A 22,922-nucleotide genomic window follows, 5' to 3' on the forward strand; every position below is an offset into this window, starting at 1 on the left:
AAGTATCAGTATTTATTATTATTACTGTTATTATCATTATTTTTGTCCTCGTCTATACACAGAACTTTGTATACAACCCAGTAACTCAACTACCAGGGAAAAAATCTCCTTATGGCCATTTGGGGCGCTGTCAACCAACTCTTTTATCAGCCTAATTCTGTGCCAAGGTATTTCATAAACATGGCACACAACGATGAGCCATTTTTACATCACTGCATCCTTGCAAAGACAAACGTGCTCCTGCATCAGTTCAGTCAGCAGTGTTACACTGTATAACGTTGAGTTTATCGTCTGAGTGGCCACATCCATCCATGTGAAATGCAGAGGAATGATGCTGGCACAGCGCCCGCTGCAGTCTGCACACCGCACTCTTGAAATCACGCCTCACTGGCTTCCACTTTAATTGGTACCACAGCAGCTCCAGTGTGGAGAGAGCTCACCTGTTTTTTTTAATTGGACTATCGCGACAAGTATTCGTAAGTGACGTCGATGCCACTTACGATTGTCGTCGGAATATCTTAGGATATCTGAGGAAGCTTAATTGGACACAGACTGCAGTAGCAGCAGCAGCAGCAGCGCCAGCAAACGAGGGACGCGCTGCTCACCAGGCCGACAAGACAAGTGAGGCAGTCTGCAGCGGGGCAGCGGGGCTCAGGCATCTCAGCCTGTAGATAGATGCAGGACAGAAGGCTGTGAAGCGCTTCGACATGGACCAGCGGTAACAAACCAAATGATTTGGTTGCATCTGCTTCATCTTTGAGCTTCTGAGCTGAACAGGAGAGCTGTTACATTGACTTTTTGTGCTTGCGTAAAAACTCTGGAAAATCGGCTGTTTTTGCCTCTCCAGAAGGTAGTGCTGGACGCAGGGACTGCTTCTTCCTTATTCTGTGGCATCTGCTGGCACCCTGAGATTATCAGCATCGAAGCCTCTGTCCGTTTTTTTGTTTGTTTGGGTTTTTTTGGACAAGTGGTCGGTGCGCGCCTGCGTTTGGAGCCATGGGTTGTACGGTGAGCGCTGAGGATAAGGCTGCCGCGGAGAGGTCAAAGATGATTGACAAAAACCTCCGAGAGGACGGAGAGAAGGCAGCCAGAGAAGTGAAACTGCTTTTATTAGGTAGGTCACAGCTGATGGCTGCTCCTCAGGTTATATTACATAGGAAACGTCTCCACAGTTTTACTGTGAATTTCAGTAGATTCACAGAACAGAAACATTCAAACATGATCTTGAAATCTTTCAAACTGTGGTTGCAAGTAGAAATAAAGTTTAACGTTGATCAAGCATCAAATCATCATTAACTACCCAATAAGGCCATCAAACCATCTGCAGAAAATCATTTCAGCTATACCATGAGACGCATCTACCCTCACACTTGGAGATAAGTCAATTACCATCATGTCAACATGCTGCACAGCTTCCCAGAGCTATGAGCTGGTATTTTGCCCAGAAAGCTTAATTCAATATGTCAGATTTGTAGAATATGATTAAACATTAACAGGGTTACACTTCAGCACCACTCCTAAATACACATCACTCTGAAATGCAGCAAAAACTATTCCTGTAAGACAACAGTGAAAGAAAGCAGTTTTTATTGAACAGATTCTCGAGATGGAAAAACACACCCTCCTCTCTCTTTTTCTCTTGCATGTGCACACACACACACACACACAACAAACACACACACACACACACACACACCCTCCCACTCAACACCACATTCTCACTTCCTCTCTTATTCGACTCAGCTGTCTTTGTTTGCCGTCGTCTTCGTCTTCATTTATTTTTCTCTTTCCCTCTCTTTAATTGTGCCCAATTTCGACTGACAAGTGACCGAGAACACCGTCTGAAACTGACACAGATTAGACTCCTCTGTATGTGGTGAGCTGTTGATAGAGGACAGGATCCAGTGAAGTGCTGAGGAGCTACAGGATGGTTGTTAAGTTTTGATAACCTGTGTTTGCGAATGCGGTCTCGCTCAACAATTATAAGCCCAAGAAGAATTGTCACTAATAATACAGAGTTTTTTGTTTTTTTTGCAGCCTTCAACCAAAACGAGAAAATCTTCTCATCTTAAAAGCTCCTTGTGTAGCTGGTTTTTATGCCATCTGTCCTCATTAATTTCCACAGCAGCTATAAAGCATGTGTTAGTCAAACCTGTAATGTCTTGATGGCCCTCAGTCTGCTTGTCTTCACACAGATTTATGAGGTGCGTGTCTTTGGAACGTTGTGTATAATGTCAACGCAGTGTAGGAGTTATTAGAGACTATCAGATGACAGTTGGCTGACAATCACAGTGAGCGAGCAGAGCAAAAACAGCAGCGTGATTTTGAAGATACTGAGAAAAGGAAACTGGAACCAGAGGTACTGGGCGTGGAGGTAACAGTATTTCTAAATCTGCCTTTTTCATGGAGGACATTTTGACATCACACTTTGAAAATAAACGAAGGCTGAAGTCACTGTCACATAGTCAAAGTCAAAATGTCTACTGTGAAAAATAGCCTGACACAGGCGGGCACAGATTACACAGATTACTAGATTACAGGTTACAGATTGCTATTACTTTATCATTCAATAGAAGAAGTTTATTAAAACTAGACTTTTCGAAATAAGCCTAGATGCATACTCACCATATTTATATATTTGAATTCAACTTTCTAACAGGTTAGCCATCAAAGTTTTAAAAGGCTATTAAAATGTTGGTACCTAACCCAGCTAGTAGAGTTGTCAATCAACAATGAAATTAGCTTTAGAGACCAAAACTGTTTTTTGTACCAGGCTCTAAATGTTTATGTCTGCTGTGAAGTTGTCCATTTTAATATGAGGGCTTATGGAGACTGACTCGTTCTGTAGCCAGCATCAAGTGGCCGTTTGAGGAACTGCAGTTTTTGGCACTTTGGTGTTGGCTTCACTTCACAGCCAACCCAAGAGGTTGCTGCTTGGTTTAGTAGTTTTGGCTTCTTGTTAGCTACCAACGTATTAACGGCTTATCTTTAAAACCTCCGGAGCAGAGTAGCTACGAGTTAACTTAATAGCATAACAAGTTTATGGATTAGGGCCGGATGAAAATTTAAATGTTATTGTTTATCACCTTTCAGCAAAACAATATTCTTTTATCAGGTGAATATTTTTCTCTGTTGTTCAAATTGATATGAGCAGTGTAGACACAGTGGAACCGTTTTATTATTGTTTAGGAAAATTAAATAGATTCGCCATTTGATCAAAAATATTAGTATTGTGAGAATGATCAATCATCACCCAGGATAAATAACAAGAGAGCAAATTATAAACAAAATAGGTGTTGAGATACAATATGGTGTCCAGTTTTTCTAAACACCTGAATGTATGGAGTGTTTATGTCATATGTCTTTTTTCAGGTATGTACTTGTAAGCATTTCTGAATGGCATCATTAGGGATTAGGCAAGATATGCAGGTTAGGTTAATTGATGACTTTAAATAGCCTCCCTCGGTCTTACCATAATATACAGTCTCTCCGTGCATGTTTCTCCCTCGACTTATTTTCAAGGTCCACTTCAATCCTAAATCCAACAGGTGTCAATTATTTATGTGATCTGACATGTTGAATTAGGTCATTGGTATGATGAAACCTGTCCAGCACAGGGAGTACCAGACCTTCTTTTAGCTGAACGTCAAACATCTGAAATAAAAAGAAAAGAAAACAACTATGATTTAAAAATGTTTTAAAAAAGAGTTAACAACACACAAATCCTGATGCTTTTTCACACAACGTTAATATTTTTCAATGTGTCCAGAGGAATACAGTCACGTAAATTAGTACCAGACTAGCTTTTTCCTCGTGTAACTCTCTGCAAGAAATTAAATAAACATATTCCTCAAAATGTTGAAACATTTCAATCGTAGCCCTTATGGTTTTACTGAGGCACAGGATTCCAGTATTTTGAGCAGTATTTTTACTGTCGTCTGAAGATTCTCCGATAATCCCATGGTTGACCAACACCACATAATCACTGTAAAATTAGATTTCTGCACTGCCACACCAGTATTTACCCCCATCATGATATTATTTCACTGCTGTAGGAGCTTAGGAAAGAGATGAACAAAATCACAAAATGAAGATAATATGACAAAATCCTCCAGCTTGTTCCAAGTGGACATTTACTGAAAGCAGTGAGAACATGCAGGAGGTTTGTTGACTTTTTTTTTCTGAAAGGTTAAGCTGAGGACATAATGTAGACGACATAATGGTTGTGTTTGTCTCATTTGTGGATGAGAATATACTGACTTGTCCTGGCAAAGAGAAGGCGAGTCACTTGATGATAGCCACCGAAGTATGAAATGGGTGCAAACAAACTTTTTTATTGGGTTTACACATTCCGAGTCATTTTTCCATCATGAGCTCTTGGGGGAACTAAACAGCCTGTTCCCTTTTTTCCTTGCAGAATGACTAAGGTCGGTACTTACCAATGATGTTGTGGAAACAAAAAAAAAGTCAACCAAGTGTCCGATTTATATGCTTATGTTAAGTGTCAGTAAAGACCAGGGAAGGACACTCAGAAGCAAATTATGTGGAGGAGAACATCTGAAGTTAATCAACATATTGTTGAGACATAAAGCTTAACCTCACCTCTAACTGGCTGGGCTGAGACTTTATGCCATATTTTTAGCACAGGGCTTGAAAGAAACCTTGGCAGGTCCGTAAGAAACTCCTCTCTCATCACATTCAGTGTTGTAAGAAAACACTGATTGCACCATGTTGCGCCATACCCGAGAGCTCTTCTCTGTGGAACCGACAGACTAGATGGCATGTCTTTATCAGAGCTGGAACAGGAACAAAAACTCGTGTTGTTCTGATCTTTGATGCAACATTTCAGGAAGTGAGGGTCATCAGTCCGTGACATTATATACACATAACACATACACGTACAAGAAGAAGTATTGATGAAACATGCACATTTCCCAGTTGTTTATACATGAATTCAGGGGTTCTTCAGTTGAAAGAGGGTTGCTTAATGAAGAAATGCTATGCAGATTTTTTTGCATTTTTCACTTTCATAGTTTTCATTGATAGTTGGCTATAAAGTATCTTTTTTTTAGGACATTAAACATATAGTATTTCAATCAGGAGAGACAAATGAAGTAAAGATGACATTTTGGCGTTTAGACTGCTGCAGGAATTTTTGTGATCGAGGGGTGTTGGCCCTGAGCAGCAGTGGTGGCTGATGACTGCTGAGGCTGATGGCGAATACTATGATGAAGCTGATGAGCAAAGACTGGGTGAAGCTGGGGGAGGTGGAGGGGCGCGCACAACGGCAGCATGAACGCACTGAAAGCAGACAGAGAGAGAATCGTATTGAAAAGGTCAGCAGCAAGATGATAGGCTAACAATGCAGGTCTGTTGCTGTAGAATTGGGTGGATGAAACCATGAGAAAACTCAGTTTGCAGAGATTTTAGTGAGCAAATCAAACTGAAAATGTAAAAGCAGAGAGAACTAAAACAGGATCCACCAGTGGAAATTTAACCCTTGAGCCTTTTCTGATTCAAAGAAGTTGGAACTGGGTTTGGGATCAGTAACAGCAAATTAAGGAGCATGGAGCAAATGAATATACAGTAATCAGAAAGCATTGAGTTTCAAAGGAGGAGAAAATGTGTTTATGTTATGTGTTTTTTTTTTTTTTTTTTGGGTTCTGACTGCATAGGAATAGCAACACTATTATGAATGCAAAGCAGTGCAGCCAAAGGCAAACTAAAAAGATTTAATCCCGCAGAGAGCTGTGCATAAGAAATGAATTTAGAAAGAATGGTAATGAACGGTGTTGTTACACTATGTACAAGCGATGTGATTTAGCTAAAATGTCATAGATAAATTTGCAAGGATTTGGTTGATTATTATTATTGCTTACAATTTTGTAAAGTAAGAATAAATATGTGTTCTGAAGTTTGTCAGACCCAAGAAGAACCACCCAGCCAAATTTGAGTGATTAAACATATCAACAAGTTTGTGAAATTAGGTGTCAAAATCAGGTAAAAAATTAGTTTTCTCAGCTCCAGGACTGTGGTCGCTGAATGCACTGAAGGCACGCCCATTTGTACTCGAGCATTCAAGCAGCAATTTTGAAGCCACTGAAACGTGTCAGATAAGTTCAGAGAATGACATGACTAACTTTGAAACACTCTGAGCAAGATTAATTCATCTTTATCTCTATGCGAGGGGTGCAGGGGCATGCTCAGGGTAGCCTCAGCGTGTCATCGAGCCACCCTCCAAGGACCGCCCAAAAAATCCTGAATGGTTTTAACCTCTAACTCCACATTTCAGTAAAATCCTGAATGGTTTTAACCTCTAACTCCACATTTCAGTAACATATCTTTCAAAGCCCTTTTTCACGTGTTTTCAACAATTTTACAACACATTAGTGTATTTTGAAAGAAATCTCAGAATTGCCTTTACACAGACTCTAAATAATTCTTATTTCGGCAGATGAAGCGTCATAGCTATTATGCCATATTAGTGATATCTAATTACCATGATGTTGTTAGAGGTAATCAGAGAGGAATTACACATGTAAAGGTATCTGAAGGGGCAACATACTACACTATCTGTCATACATTTTCATCCAAAACTGTAAAGTGAGGATACACTTTTATCTTTCTGAAACTCAATTCCTTTGAACTCCCCTTAAAGCAGCCTGCACTGCAGCTTATCTCTAATTCTCACCCCAGGCAGACGATAATAATAGTGCTTTGCAGACATGACTCAATTCTCATGACAGAGGGAAGGGCTCAGGGTGAGACTGTCCATCTAGAGATCCCAGCTACCCACAAAGTGAAAGAATATACTTACGTGCTGTTAGTCATGTCTTTGCTCAACACCACTAAGTCCTCCATAAATGCACGTGTGTTTATGTGCTGAACTAGCAAGAAATGTTGAACTGCAGTCAAATTTATGATCTCTGTTTTGATTTAGTTTTTGCACCTTTCCAGTTTACACAGCTGAGAGTTATGAGTGAGTTCTGTGTGAAGAAAACAGACAATGCCCAATAAATCCCCTGATAAAGATTATTTTTGGTAGCAGCATAAAAGAGTGACCTCTACTCAGAGGATATCAGAGGCGATTTAAGGATTGTTCTTAATGAGGCAGTTTGGCTCCAGGTCACAGTGGACTAATGAGCAGAGGCACAGCACATCTTTCAGACTGTGTGTGTGTGTGTGATTTTGTCTGTAAATGAGATGATGTGTGTCTACATAAGGCAGTGGGTACATGTGTCTGTGCTTGATATAGTGTGAAATGAGTTCTAAGTATTTCCCGAGGCAGGGTGGTGGTCTATGACATGAGAGCGTTAATGTGTTTTATAGCTCACAGACAGTTGTACATTTAAAAGGAACGCAATGGAAATGTTCTTACACAATCAAACCATTCCGATTGATGTGCATTTTATATGCCCCCAGATCCTATAGGATCACTTTCGCCTGTTCTTTGCATTGGCTGGATTAACATACAGAAATGTCAATATGCAAGTGTTTATGTACACTATACGTACTAATACTCACAGCAGGGCAAGACAACGTCATAAACATCTCAGATTAATTTATGAACTAACTAGCTAGGTTTATAGTTGGTGCATTGGAGTAACAACAACACTGTCACTGATAACCAAGGAGTACTGTAAGTTCTCATTTATAGTGGAGTGTATTCCTTTTTCATGTGCTTTCTCCATATACTTAGTGTATTAGAATATATAAACCTACTCTAAATAATCTAAAATATAAAAAAAATCTTAGTTTTTATGTATTTAATGTTAATCTACAATGCAGAAAGTAATGAAAATAAAACAGAACTATTGAATGAGAAGGTGTGTCCAAACCTTTGACCGGTACGGGTTATTGATAGAGCAACATGAGAAAGTTATTCTTTATTCATGTTATTTTGGCAAGTTTTGGTGATTTGGCTATGCAGATTTATGAATCCAGAGTTGAAATTAATTTTATTAAATCAGGACAAAGTAGTATGCCAACATGGCGGCTGCGAGCCATACGGCGGTAGGATGAGTTTGGTCGCCTGCTGGATTCAACATCAAAACATCTTTGTGTGTAGTCGGCACTTACAACATTAATTTACAGTTGGTCTGCTTTATCGAAACAGATTGTTTGAATGTTTGATTAATCTTTCTAAGCTATGCCATGTTTAGCCGAACCTTTGCAGCCTGAGTAATGTCCTCATAATTTTACAACAACTAACACCATGAATAAATATTATAACTTTACCTTCCTCACTCCCTCCAGTTAAAAATGTACTGCTTTAGTTTTATCCTCATAGTGCTGCATTGTCGGTGTAGAAGAGAATGAAATAAGATAAAGTACCCCGGCCTGTATGTGATATAAAAATAATTTAAAATATGTTCTGTTTTTTCTGTTGCCGCAGTAGGAGAAAATGTATATGTTGACTTTATAGTACCCCTAGTTGTTATCCAGCAGCTTTCTATAGTCTTTGAAGTTATAATGGAAGTTTTATATGAAAGCTGTTTTCAATTAACAGACATATTTATCACCGCTCACAAATATATGAAAAATAATAGTCTGTCCCAGAGACCATTCTCAAGCCTCAGCTTCTGTAGTGCAGATGACAAAGCTGATCATTCCCGAACTTTCATTTTCCAATCACATTTCCGTTGTCAGCCCCATTTATAATTCAACACGCTTCTTTCTCTTTTCGTCTTTTCATATTCTACTCAACCTTTCTTAGACTATGTGAAGAGAGTACGAGTGCGTCAGCATACGGCAAAGTCTTGTTTGGTCCAAGACTGATTAAGATACCTATTTCCTGTGTCAATATCAATCCATTCACATTCGTTACACTTCACATCAAAGTCAGTTGATGCAGGAGGTGCTGCATAACTTGGTATGACTTTGACCTCTAATTGGTTTTGCAAAAACCTTTTCAGCTGGATGGAGAATGATGACGAGATAAAGGATGAGAGATATAAATAATAGATGACGGAGGCAGAGAATAGGGGAGAAACAAGGCGTTCTTCAAGGTATTTATAAATCCATACAATTGCCTGGGGGAAAAAACATACCAAATTAAATTTAAATTTCATTTAGGATTCTCCTTTATAATTTATACTAAGATACTCATACAGAGTTGTAAATATGAAAACTTAGGGAGACACAAGGTAAGAACATTCAGCAGAACATGCGACTGAGAGCTGAAAAAAGAACCATCATGTAATTATGACTAATAAAACAACGGTGCATGTGTGCACCTCCACTGCTGCTGACAGTTTTAGAATGAGAGAGAAGATAAATCCACTTTAATTCCAGTAAATGGCCCGGGATCATGTTGGGATCAAGTGATAATACAACACTTTAGAAAATGGTAAAATGCCTATTGCAAATTGTCTCCAGGCCAACAGTCTAAAATCCAAACGCTGTCAATTTAACAATATAACAACAATATAAAACATGTAAAGATATTTTCAGCATTGTACAACTGGAGCCAGAGAATATTGGGTATTATTAAAGTTATTTATGAAATATATACATTGTACAGTGTGCACTAAATAAAATTTATAAAAATGGTTCTTTACACTATAAATAAGGCTTGTATACAAACATATAACATGTCCTGAAATCATGTTGGAACGGGAGCTTTCCAGATTTTTTCCTCTTTTTAAACTGTTACCTCTGGAGATGATTTTCTGCTCACTCTGAAATTAGGTGCAAATAAGTAAGTCAGTAATTACAGCTGGAAAAGATGTCAGACCACTTTAAAGGCCAATGGGCCACATAAAATGTCAGATTTGATTTATGAGCCTCTGTAAAACTATTCTTGGATTAACTCCCAGATTCATTCAGTACCTGAATTTGTCCAATGGTCCAATCAAAACCTCAAGAAGCAGAACATGACCTGATTTCTGGCCACTCAAGTGTCCTTTGGTTGTTTGTGCATGGTTTCCTACCAGCCAGGTTGGTCCAGAGGGAGACAAACGACTGGGCGGGTGTATTATAGTCATCCTTCAGACACACTCTCCCGAATGTGCGAGACAATATCATTGAGGTAAAACCATAATATATCAAACTCCCATATAATGCAGGAGTAGCAGACCCAAATGAAATGCTGCAGATCATACACTGTTGGATGTACATATGTGCACATGAAAGGACAACTTTCAGTTAAAAGACAGGTGGAATTAATTTTGTTAACAAGGGTTCAGTTCCATTAATTGTGCCAGTGAGCCAGCATGAACCAGAGTCCTGAAGCCTAAATGTACCTAAATGTAAGGCAGATCATCGTGAATAATATTAATTACACCTGCTGCTGCTTTTCCTGGAACAACATGCCAGGTCATTTGAAGGAGCCGGACCTCTCTCCTTGTCCTGCTTAACATTTTTGGAGGAGCAATAACGTCACATCACCTATATTACTGGCTGCTGAAGAGTTTGAAAACTACCCAGTGGATTGCATTAACACAGTAGCTTTACTGTTTGAAAGGGCTGCAGCAGCAATTTACATTCAGTGCATTCAAAAGAATGTATTATCAGTGATCTATATTTCAATATTCAAGTCACTCATCGATTTGAGTCCTAGTTGATTCCTGGTATAGCTATCAACCCTCCCTCCTCACACACATTCAGAAATTCATAAAATATACAACAGTTTGACTGCTTGCATAGCATAGCACTGGCCAAAGTATATTTTATATACATAAGCAGCATGTTGTGATAATGTCATCAGCAGTTCTAATATCAGATGAATTAATATGACTTTCACAACCAGATCTTGACCTTTCAGTCTGAGGAAAACTCTTAAAAACACTTAAGTGGTTAAAAACTGGATTGTACCTCTGGAGTAGATCACAGGGAACCTCTTTCCAGGGCTAATGGGTTCCATGTGGTTCAATGAAAAGGCAAAACAATGATACGATTATATAGAAGTAAAAAAAAAAGGGGGGTGAAAGTCCCGATGGGGAATAGGGCAAAACAGTTCTTCGGCCCTATGGTGTACCTTGTAGATTCGGAGCACTAATACAAGCCAATAGAGGCTCGTGCAAAGGCAGGAATAGCATTTACAGGAGAAGCACTGTGTTGGTGGTTACAGGTACAGGTTAAATGACTTAGACATTACACTGAATTTATGCTGTAGAAGTTTAATTTCTTTGCTATGTTAAACTCTGTGAAATCTGTTTTTCCTAAAGTCCTAAAGTTTGTGTATTTCCACTGGAAAGTCCTCGGACAGGGAATGTGTCATTTTGGGTGTAGTGAATATATTGAATTATGGTGAACGAACTTAAAAAACTTGGGTGACTAGCACACAAATTCAAACCAGACCTATCTGCCTAGTTGCCATGGATATATTCATACTGAATGATGCATTTTTTTAATCCTCTTCATTCTGCAAAACACCAACCACCAAGATGCTTGAAGTAATCTTGTTTATTATCATATGTTCATGTAAAACAAGTCTGTTCTTACTGCTAGTTGAGACAGATGGTGATGATTTGCCAAAGCAGGAGCCAACCTTTTGGTTTGGCTTTTAGTTTCATGAGATGCATTATTCTTCCTGTTTACCTCACTGTGAAAAAAGAAATAAATCTTTCCAAGTCATTACAAGTTGAATCTTACAGCTGAGAGAACAATAATTCCACAGCTTTAATACTTTAGATTAATAGCTGGTGAATGTGTTACGCTCTTTTAAGTTTAGAAAAATAAAAATCTCCAAGCACCACCTGATTGTGACTTGAATATTTCTTGCCAACACACGGTTAGGGTCATTTGTTTTTTTTGTGTACATCTCAGATACAGTCTTTTCTGATGTTTTAGAGGTTAGAAGTTGGTTTTCTCAATTATTATTGCCATTATTGTGAAAAAGTGATAGAGTAGCAGACACTTGATCCAAACTAGTCTCCTTACAAAGCCTGAATTCATTTTAAAAAATAAATAATTTAGTTCTGACTAGAGTTACAAATGATCATTTTGTACCAAATGCTGAAGAATGATTATTCCTTGGTTTTATGAACATAACTTTACTATTTTGGTTCACGCTCACAGCTGTCATCAGTGTCATTTTCAGCTGCAGCAGACAACTGTTTTCAGCAAAAAAAGCTCTAATGCTGTTCAGTACCAGACGGGAGACATACAAAGTCAACAATCAGATGGTGAACATATGGGGTATTTAGCAGCTAAAGAGCCTTCTTCTTCTAGAGTTGATGGAGACCAAAAACAGAGCTAAAATGCAAGTGAATATTGGAGTTGCTTTTTGTCTGCTTGATGTGGAAATAGGCATTTGTTTTCTAACATGTTAGCCATAAAACTCGATAAGTTATAGATACATAAGTCCATGTAGGGTTTTGTTTTTTTACTTTACATTAGATTTTTCTTGCACTTACAATAATTCCAATCATCTTGACATTTTTATATCCATCAATTGTTGGAACAAAAGTCATTTAGATGTGTCTAGAAATCCTCTTTGAGAGATACTGATGGCAACTTAAGACCAGACCAAATTACCTGTCATGATACTGTTTCCCAAAGGCAGCATGATCCCATTTCTCAGACAAGGCATCATGATAAATTACAGCAGATACTGGAAAAGGATATAAAACAGTTTGAAGTAAATGAGATAATTTTATTTGTTTGCTTTTAATGCCATTAATGTTTAACACAGAATGGCGAGAGAAAAAGACATCAGAGTTTCTTCTTGTTGGAAATGGTAAAAATATATAAATTCTGCATCTGGGTATTGTAATGTCACATGTTTAAAAACATCAGTATCTGCAGCTCAGAGCAAGAAAAATGGCCATGATGCCTCCCTGTGTTTGAATAGAGGAAAATAAATATGTATGTACTGCCCTAGCTCTCTTTCTCGAGATAGTGTCAAAATAAAATAGTCTCACGCGTTTCTAATTGCTCTGGAGTTTGTTTAAAAGTTCACGTGGGAGACCTCATCGGGTTGGAACCAGACTGAATTAATGTGGCATTCATTTGGCAGTAAGTCATAACTGTCTAGTGCAGGAGTCAAAAGAGCTGAATGTCATTAACAAGACATTATACCTCTAGATTATGAATTGCATTTGGCTTGAGACTTGTGATTTTAGAAATGGATATTATTTCAATAGCAAATTTGTTGTTTATTATATGTCTGTGTATCCACTTCATACTTATTTCTGCCTATTGCTCTCATCATTATTGCAGACCATTACATTATTGTATTGTCTGTAGAGCACCCAGTGACTAGTTATTTGACTCTGCTGCTTAAGAGCTTTATTGTTGTTTATAGTTCCATATACAAGCTGTGTATAGAGGATATTATTTGCCTCGCTGTACTTGTAAATTAGATCACATTACAGTAAAATAGGTACAGTCATAAATGGCAAATACTCTTACAAACTGAACCTGTAACAAGCTGTATGCATGTTAGCTCCCCCTACCATAATTTTGCATACTAGATGAATCCATTAATCAGAAAAAAAACACTAGATTAATCTAAAACAGAGATAATCATTGCAGTTTCACTGATAGTGACATTATCTCATGCTGCCTGCAGAATGTTCTGCATACTCAACCATTCCTTGATTTTATTGGACAGTTATTTCACCACTTGGATAGTCACAGTCCTCTGATTCATGCCCATACATTTTGTGTAAAGTGTAATAAGTTCCCGCATGAAGAGATCATTAAAGGCATTTGTGATTGTGACGGTCCTAAACAAAGAGTTATCATAAGCCAATCCAAAGGCATACACACAATGAGTGTCTTGTTCAACATTTAACACCTTTTCAGGACAATTTCAAATAAAACTGACAAAAAACAAACAAGACGAATATGCTCTTCTCAGCCTCAGTCTTCATCCCTTCACTGTTTACCTCAGACTGAGGTTAAAAACAAGCCACAGAAAAATCTGTTACTGAATGAGTCTGTGCTTTAAAAGTATTTTAGTGTTTTTTATTTTGTTTTTTTACAGTCAGCCCACGCAAATGTGTAAATGTGTTGATGTTCGCAATTTAGTTTTGGTGAGGCAATGTGGTACTGTAACCATGGCAACTAATCTAGTGCATGCACATGCAAGACCGTCCCTCATTTCATTACCAGCGCTACCAGGTCCGACCTTCATATACCAACATTTAGACATTTAGTTTCCCAGCTGGGAGTGGCACAATAACGAAGAATGTCTCACAGAATATCAGCTGCTCTAGCAAACAGAAAAAAATCCCATAGCCACCTGGGAATTTAATGAAAAATGATGTTGTTCAGTAGTCAGGTGTGGAAGGCGATTTTTCCCACCCTACATACAGAAAATGCAGCAACAACACATATGCATGCATGAAAAGTTGAGAAAAAGTCCAATTTGCAATATCCAATGTGCATCCATCCAGTGATTCAGCTAAACAACTACTCACCCTGACAATCTGGTGTGCCAACAGAATTTTATGGGGTCCCTCAAGCAATGCAGCAACTGCCCAACGTGCTTGATGTCTCATCTGTTTTTCTGATGTTTGTGTGTGAGTGCATAGAGAATAAGCCGACATGACGGTATATGGAAACATAGGGAGGTGGCAGAGTAAGCAGTATGACTGCTAGGCAAACACCAGCTGTTATGGATGGTTATGTGAGGAATCACTCTCCAGGCACAGTGTATTGATTAGTGGAGAAATGTGGAAAGGGTACGAAAACCATGAATCTCACACTCTTCAACATGAAGTATATATTTCATCATTCTTCAGTGTTTAAGAACAGGAGACCGGCATGTATGGGTTTACAGTATTAGAGCCAAAGTATTTTGGGAAGTTGGTAGTGTCCTGTGTGTACTGGATACTAATGAATAATGAATTTAAGCAAAATTTCCTGAGATTTCTGGTTTGTTAGTATTGCATGAATAATTTATCTGGTCATACATCTTTGGGTGCCAGAGAAAATCTACCTCTCATGGTGGAGACTAGAAGCTACACTAACTTTAAATAGTTTTCTTTAATTCTATAAGGGTATATTGGCCTATATTCTCCCTTTTTTGTTAATTAAATACTTAAAAAACAATAATTTCTTTTGTTGTTTATAGTGAGGCTCATATGTCAGAGACTGATATGTTGTTGATCAGCCAATTTATTGACCCTGTTGATTTTTAGATAGAGCTCTAATACCTAACCTGAGATCTTCTGAGCAGTGGCTCTGATGCATAAATTACATCGTCCATTTTCCTTGCTACAAACCCAAATAATAACATCTGTGTTTTCGATCTTCTACAGTATGTTGAACTGTGCAGTTTTAACATGCTTCGGCATGTCAAGCGTTAGTGGCAATCAATACACATTCAGTTGATTAGCGTAATTAATAGGGGCACTGGCAAGGCTGACTGCATATTGATTTGGTTCTAAATGACCCAGGTGATTGGTGTATGTCCTGCGTGATATCTGATACTTTAAACAACATGTCACATAAAGCAAAGTGTGGAATCAGCAGTTTGACGTGCTGAAAAAAATGAATCTGATGTTATGAATTTTGCCTTCAATCATGAAGGAAATGGGTAACTTTGAGTAAAAACAAACAATCTATAAATCTGTAAAGATTAGGATTGGCTTTTAAGGCTCAATACTTTTGGTAAAACGCATAACAAATTAAGTTATTAAAGTACCAGATGTTGGCTTTTTGTTATTCCTGATTTAAATCACAATTTTGTCAGTTTTTACACTTTGTTTCATTTAATCAAGAATATTTATATGTCAGCTTGTGTCTAGACAGCAGTTGACATTTGAGAAGCTTGACTTGTTTTTTTGTATTTCTCAAAACGAGTATAGTTTCTCAAAAAGAGAAAATCTAGGTATCATATTAGCAATTGTATTAATAGCTTTCAAATGATATCCTGGAAATGAATCTCAGATTTAAAGAGATTTAAAGCTTGTTGAAACATTGAAGCTAATGTCTCCATTAACAGCCATCTAAGTGAGTCAATAAGAGCCATACATTTTCCTTTTAGAGCTAATAACCCAAACAAGGTCTTACTGGAATGGCAGATAGCAAGAAAGAGGACCTGATGGTGAGTCATTTGCCAGCATGTGCATGCATGCGAGTATAAGAAGTTGAAAGCCCAAATTGTTTACCAAGGCTCATTGCTGTCAGCTTGTTTTTGTAGTGCACTTTCTTCCCTCTGGTAGTCAGAACATGTTGATTCTCCTGGTGATCCATTACTCTAAAGACATGTGCCATGTAGCGCAATGACCCTGGGTCAGTTAGCTGCTGGAGACTTTCAGGACTGTTCCCTCATGTCACTCTGAAACTGCCAGAGAATATATTATCAGAAATACGAGTAAACTTAGTTGTAGGAGGAGATAAAGTCGGGGGTGACAAAGTGTTTTTGTGTAGCACTGGCAGCACTGCTCCATTTTGGTACAAGGTAAAGATGTTAAATATAAAAGAATGAACAATGAAGAATGATGAAGTGCTACAACCTCACCCTGAAAAGTCAGATCACTGTGAAAAACCACCCACAAATGATTTAATGTTGGCAGATACATCTTTGCTGAAAATGCCAAAGCATTACTTCACACTTTATATCGCTGAGAACTAATCAATTTCAAGACACCCAGCACTTGACATCATGAAGTCACTTTCTGAAAATGTCAAGAGCGGTTGGAACTTTGGCCTTTTAAGAGGAGACACAGTTGGGCATCGCTGGCGTGGCACAGAAGTGGTGCATTTTGTCCTTTTCACCGCCATTAGAGAGCATGTAGTAAGGAGCGGATTAGTCAAATAATGGCGCCTTGCGGCACAACATGGGTGGTGTTTGCCGAGGAGGAGAATGAGTTGCCAATAGTGACTGAGAAGGTTGTATTAGAAAGGCATGAAGCAGTCAAGAGCAGTGTCATTGACATGCAAAAAAAAAGGGCAGATATTAAGTGTTATTAAAAGACAGTAATGAAGTGTGCTTCTGGCATACTCCTCTTAAGAGCTCAGTGCTCTTCCTCAGGCAGCATTGATTGATTGCATTGCATACATGTCTGCATCTCATGTCACAGCTGCTCTTTGTGTTTGCATAGCGCTCTCGTTGTGCTGTTGTTGGTTTTCACGCATCAGAATGAGCTTCCCCTTGTCTTTCTGTACTATTTTCTCTGGTTCTCCTATCCCCTAATCTGTACAAGACACAAGCCTTTAAAACCTGTTTCCTTTTCATTGGTAGACACTGTAGAAGTGAATCAAATATGGGCAGATAGATCAAATAAAATTGTGTTTACTACGATTAGTTTCTTTGAGATCCCAGTGTCTGACAAATAATGTCCTGCTCCATGCCGCATTAATTTAAAGAATACTGCAGTAGCTTTAAGGTGCTCATTGGCAGTTTAAAATGTGGAATATAGTGTATATATTTGGTATCCGGGTTGCATAAATGCGTTACTCATGAGCACACAGTAACACAGGATTAAACACTGCTAACATGTACTTGCTGTACATTGCAGTGCAGCAAGCATCCTATTCTGCAGAGCAAAGCAGTGAGGCTCCACTGCTCCCTGTGAGACTGATGACCTACTTTTCCACTCCAGGCGATAACATACTGTACTGCATCCAACCATGCAAAATTTCTCCATCGCTTTCCACTCTGCATGTTAAAAAGGGTTTCAAACGGGAGGTGTAGCTGGCTTCCTGGTTGGCTGATACACCTGTGCATAACCTGCATGTAGTGATACAGTAAGATAATATAGGTCCTCATTTCCCTCGGCCGACTGAAGTTATTGAGTAGCTACGTGAAATAATTCAAAGACCGCCGCTATCTGAAGGTCAATAAAAGGAGGCTAGAGCGAGGCTTGATTTAAAGCAATGGAAAAACAGTTCGCTGACAGAGCTGTATTAGAAGAAGTGTGTTGTTAAAAATAACAACAAACCAAGTGAGCTGTAAATAACAGTAACGAAACTAAGCTTCATCAGAGATTAAGCGTGATCAATGTGGCTTTTTAGCTGATAAATGTATTCACCAGGTAACATTGTCTGGCCCCCGTTTGGTGTGGGGGAGGTAGCTTACAGTGGCTAAAATCCACTGTTTCCACTGATTAAAACAGATGGAGGAGCCAAAATGTGCATTTGGCTTGTGCTCCTTATTTGTTCAGACTGTGCACACATTGTGTGGTTTCACCTTGTTTACCTGTTCACTTGGTGGCAGGATTCAGACCTTGAGATAACAGTTCGCCAAGACCACCAAGATTTGAGGTGGAGAAGCAGGAGGCAATCAGAGGCAAAGCAGAAAACATTTTCTTCATTAAAAATGATCCAGTTTCGCCAAAACAAGAAAGAAAGAATCGTTGGTGCTGTGTTGCTTAATGCTATAAAGCGTCACGCACTTCTTGCGAATGAAAAGATATTTTCCCTGCTACAATCAGATGTCATATGTCCAGATCAACTTCATTATGGGTCAGGAAGAAAACTGTACTTACAAATATATTTACTCAAGATAACGTCACGTCTACTTATGTTAGTCAGCTCCCTCTATACACTGCGACAGGGCTTTAAATAGCAACAGCATCATTGTTGTGCATTCTGCTCAGTGTCATCAACACCCAGAGGAGGTTAACCTTTAAATGGCTGTAAAAGCTAGTTGGATGTGAGACTAACGGGTGGGGGCAGCTGAGCCAGGATGAGAGCGAAGGAGGAATCGTGTCACAGCCAGGCCAGTGAGTCATTCTCCCATGGCAGTCACTTAGACAATAGATGGCCTATGATGCTGGCATATGCTGAGATGAGTTACATGTCTCCTCGAAAAGAAATGCCATGGCAGTGGGCTGTGTGACACAACGATGTGAAACACAGTGTTTGTGATTATAGGTCTCCCAAGGATGCTGTGATATTGTGTTGAAATATCAGAATGGGTTTATGACGTTGCCTGTTTTCTCTTTCTACATTTACGAAATCCCTTGTGAGAAATTTACTACTAGACATGCATGAGTCCAAGACAATTTATTAATAATGATCTCCTGACATTCCCACCACCATTTGTAACACTAGCACCACCACGAGGTTGGCGTTTTTTTTTTGTTTTTTTGTTAAATATCATCACAATTTTTGGGTTGGTTAGTCAGAGACCATCAAACAGATTCACTGCCTGCACAGAGTGATAAAGGTGTTCTGGTTGATACCTTTATAACCAAATGTCTGCAAAATGAACAATACCCCATTCACCCTCAGCTGAACTTTGTATTAAGTGCTGAGTAGCAAATATTAGGATGCTAGCGTGCTGAGACATTATGCTTGTTTAACAGTGTCATTGCGACCGTTGTTGTTATGCTGATGTTAGCACTGAACTCAAAGCTCCACCACTCAGTACCGCCTGCAGACTACAGCCAGAAGGGAATTTGAGGCAATTTGGCTTCACGCAGCTGCTGATCCAGCACTCTCACTTCTTGCGTGGAATATATCTGATTGTGTTTGTTGGTGTTGAAGTCGATGATTTCCTGCTGCCACCGCTGAATGCTTTGCAGCTTGCACTCGAATGTTGCATACGCATATTCTCTAAATATTAAGCCTCCCTTACCAAACTCGCCTTTCGTTTTGCTCCTGTAGCTGAACTTGCAGCTGAACTCTGTATGTTTCTGCAAAGTGGCAGATAACCTGTTATGAATATTCATGGTTCTATATGCCAGGCACTCTTGTTAGTTCTCATCCCACTACTTTTTCTCTTAACCAGTGCCCTCCATGCTCAATCCTCTCACACACACAGTTTCTCTGCATCGTCATCCTCCCCCTCCATCTCATGCTCATTTGTCACTGTGATGTCCACCTTTACTGCCAATGCCTCCCCTTCTCTGTCCTCTTCTTTAACGGCCTTTTAATGACCATCTTTCCTCCATGTCATTCTATTTTAAATTTTATAATACAGGATCTTTTTATGACTTGTCCAAGGTGTACCCCACCTCTCACCCAATGTCAGCTGGAATAAGCTCCAGCCCCCGCGACCCTGATAATGGATGGATGTATGGATGTTTCTAGTGTTTGCTTGGCAGATGTTGGCTTTCCTCTGCTCAGTATCTCCACACACAGGTTATACTGTGTCAGCTTTTCCAAAGGGAATGTGTGTCCTGTGCGCTACACCGGAGCAGTTTTACCTCCTCCCTGTTGTACAAAGCTATTCTTAGCAATGTGACTTATCTTGGCCTGAAGCTCATAATTAAAGCATATGAATCAAATACAGACCACCGGAAGCCAGGTGTCACTGATGCTTTTTCACTGTTCTTTTACAGTATGTACTTTTCTCCCAGGCCCACTCCCCCCTCTCACTGCAGCCCTTGTCATTGCTATCTTCTTGCTGGTCTGATGACGATGAAGACATGAAAGTCATGCCATCCCTTCAAGTAGCTTCACTAGGAGACAAGTAGCTTTTACATTTTTTATACAGAATATGGATTTTATAAGTTATGTGCGGCCGTTACTGGTGATTATAATAAATACTGATAAACATGGTAATGATTTTTTCCAATTATTTGTTTGGCCAAACCTCCAAAATATTTGATTTACAACTATAAAAAACAGCATAAAAAAGACAAGCATCAAATTGTCATATTGCCTATGAATATTCCTTTTAATTTACTTTATTATTTTTTATACATTTACTTTTTGATTGATCAACTAATAAATACAAAGACCACCAAACAAATTCACTGCCTTCATAGAGTGATAAAGGTGTGCTGGTTGACAGGTGATTGACCATATCTGCTGTGACATTATGTGTGGATGTTTGTGTGCTTGCCAAGATTGGGATATCTCATCAGTCTATGAATGGAGACTTTGTATCATCAGCAGTGGGTAACTGAGACTGTGGCCAAGTTGTCATTGATGTGAGTGGGCCTTTGAGAGTCTTGGATGTGTCCAGAGAGATGGTCCTGTTTCCTTAAAGCCTGGGTACTTGTGATCCTCATGCTGCAAATCATATTATCTTTGTTGTGTGCTCTGGCACTCACTGAACTCCCAACTGTGAATAGTTGGGGTTGAAGAAGCAGAAAGAGGGGGTCGTCTTTCTGTTGCCAGAAAGTGATTCTGGGTCTGTTTTAACAACATTAAAAAGAAAGAGCCCTGTCCCCTCTGCCAGCACAGCACACAGAGGGATCTTTGTGGTCATAATCAGTCCTTGCTGTTGCTCCAACTACATGGAAGCAAAGGGCTTCATGTATAGTGGATACATCGGTGCAGTTCAAATATTCTGCAGGTTTGCTCGTAATAACAGAACTAAATGTTTGCAGCAATATTGTTTTGATGTTCTCCTGTGGTTAAATGTTCACTGATACACTCATGTTATTATTTGAGCTCCAGATGAGACAGTTATTGAAATCAGCTATGCAACTAATTATCTTAATGGCACATAAAACGGTGACACAGATATGTTGTGTTACTGTAACAAGTCAGCTGATACGTAAAAAGAAAGCTCTGCAGTGCAGAGCATTTAATGTTCATGCAGGCTCCTCATGTAATTTGGTCCAGACATGCATGTTCCCCTCAGGATGAATTCTAATAAATTTACATCTAGCGCCATCATTTAGACTTGTACAGTACTTTGGTTTATGACCAAAAATCTGCAAAACAAATGACAGTACTTTGGTTTATGACCAAAAATCTGCAAAACAAATGACTTTTATCATGTGTTTGTTATTTTTTGTAAGACTAAAAGGCTTATTGGTCGATATAGCTTTATCTGTACTCCCAAATATCAGTATATGAACCATTTCTTATTATGTATTTTCCATTATAACACAGAGAAGAGACTTATTTCATACAATTTACTTTGATCATGACTCAGCTAAAATCAAAAGTCAGCTCAAAAGATGTCTCCTGAAGCGGCACAACAACACTACCTGTTTCTCCTAAAACACCTTGAGCATGAAGAACGAGGATACGCTTTTCTTCCTCACTGCAGCTAACAAGTGTTCCTCCCTTTGGGGAACCTGAAATATTAATGGGTGAGTTTTATTCTGGAGTCAGTAAGGTGACCTTCATGCATGTGTGTGTCCACAGAGATACCGATATTCTACTTTCCACCATTTATCTTTTATTCTTTAACAGGAAGCTGCTGTATTTATATCGTTTGTTCATATTTATCTCATAAAAGGAGACTTTGATGTTCCAGGTGGAAGTGCAGCAGATAGATAGAGACTTAATAAGTCCCATGATAAAACATTGTTCTCCTTGAGATAGGATGGCGACTGAATAGAAGCAGCAGCCTAGTTACATAATTTCATCTTGATTAGCCTTAAGTAAGATTAAAAAGTTTCTACTTCAGGATTGACTTCATGTATAAATTAGAAACACCAAAGGATCAAAGAGAAAAGGTGAAAATGAACCTGAACATTTTAGAATATCTTATTCTGTTATTTGTATTCAGTTAAATCTTGTTTTGTGCTGAGTTGTTGTCATATAGAGACAAATCACCTGGAGATACTTCCAGCTACCTCAATGACCCCAAATATTGTTTTTACACCCTTGCCTTTGCACGGTATTTCTCGCTTTCTCTCGGAAAGGGAGTGCTGGACGTGTGTGTGAATATGATGAGTGCTGACAGCATGTGCTGGTCCCACTTGCTCCTTCAGCTATGGGTTGGGCTAATGTGTTTTGACAGGGTTGGGTTGGGTGGTGTGAAGGGACTGTGCTTGGTGGCATGGCCCTGACAGCACAGGGGAGGTACCAAAGACTTATTCTTTTCAACAAAGTAACAATTGTTTAATGGTTCTTTGCTGACTTGTGAATTGTGTTCATGATTACTTCTTTACCGTTCGGCACAGATATTTTTTTGCTTGGCTGACTCAGCACTAATGCTTTTACATTTTTATTCTTAATGGATCTTTGATTTGTTTTTAATCCAGAGAACTTTTCATGCAGTGTACGTCTTGCCTTTAAAATGTAATTCATCATTGACTGCAAATATTTTATATTATTAAATATAAAATATAAACTGGTTATTCATTTCAGGTTTCTTTTCATTTCTGTTC

At 38.9% G+C, this 22,922-nt stretch overlaps 1 protein-coding gene across 1 annotated transcript in view; it reads left to right on the forward strand.

Annotated features, from left to right (window-relative positions):
• Positions 1-176: 176 nt before the first annotated feature.
• LOC109138798 (guanine nucleotide-binding protein G(i) subunit alpha-2) overlaps positions 177-22,922 on the forward strand; it is a 38,865-nt gene continuing 16,119 nt past the window's right edge. Inside the window, exon 1 of the mRNA XM_019260235.2 lies at positions 177-1,114. Coding sequence (XP_019115780.1) covers positions 997-1,114 — 118 coding nt within the window. The 5' untranslated portion in view covers positions 177-996. The remainder of the gene's footprint in view (positions 1,115-22,922) is intronic.

Source organism: Larimichthys crocea, chromosome VI, assembly GCF_000972845.2.
Source record: "Larimichthys crocea isolate SSNF chromosome VI, L_crocea_2.0, whole genome shotgun sequence".
Classification (NCBI taxonomy): domain Eukaryota; kingdom Metazoa; phylum Chordata; class Actinopteri; family Sciaenidae; genus Larimichthys; species Larimichthys crocea.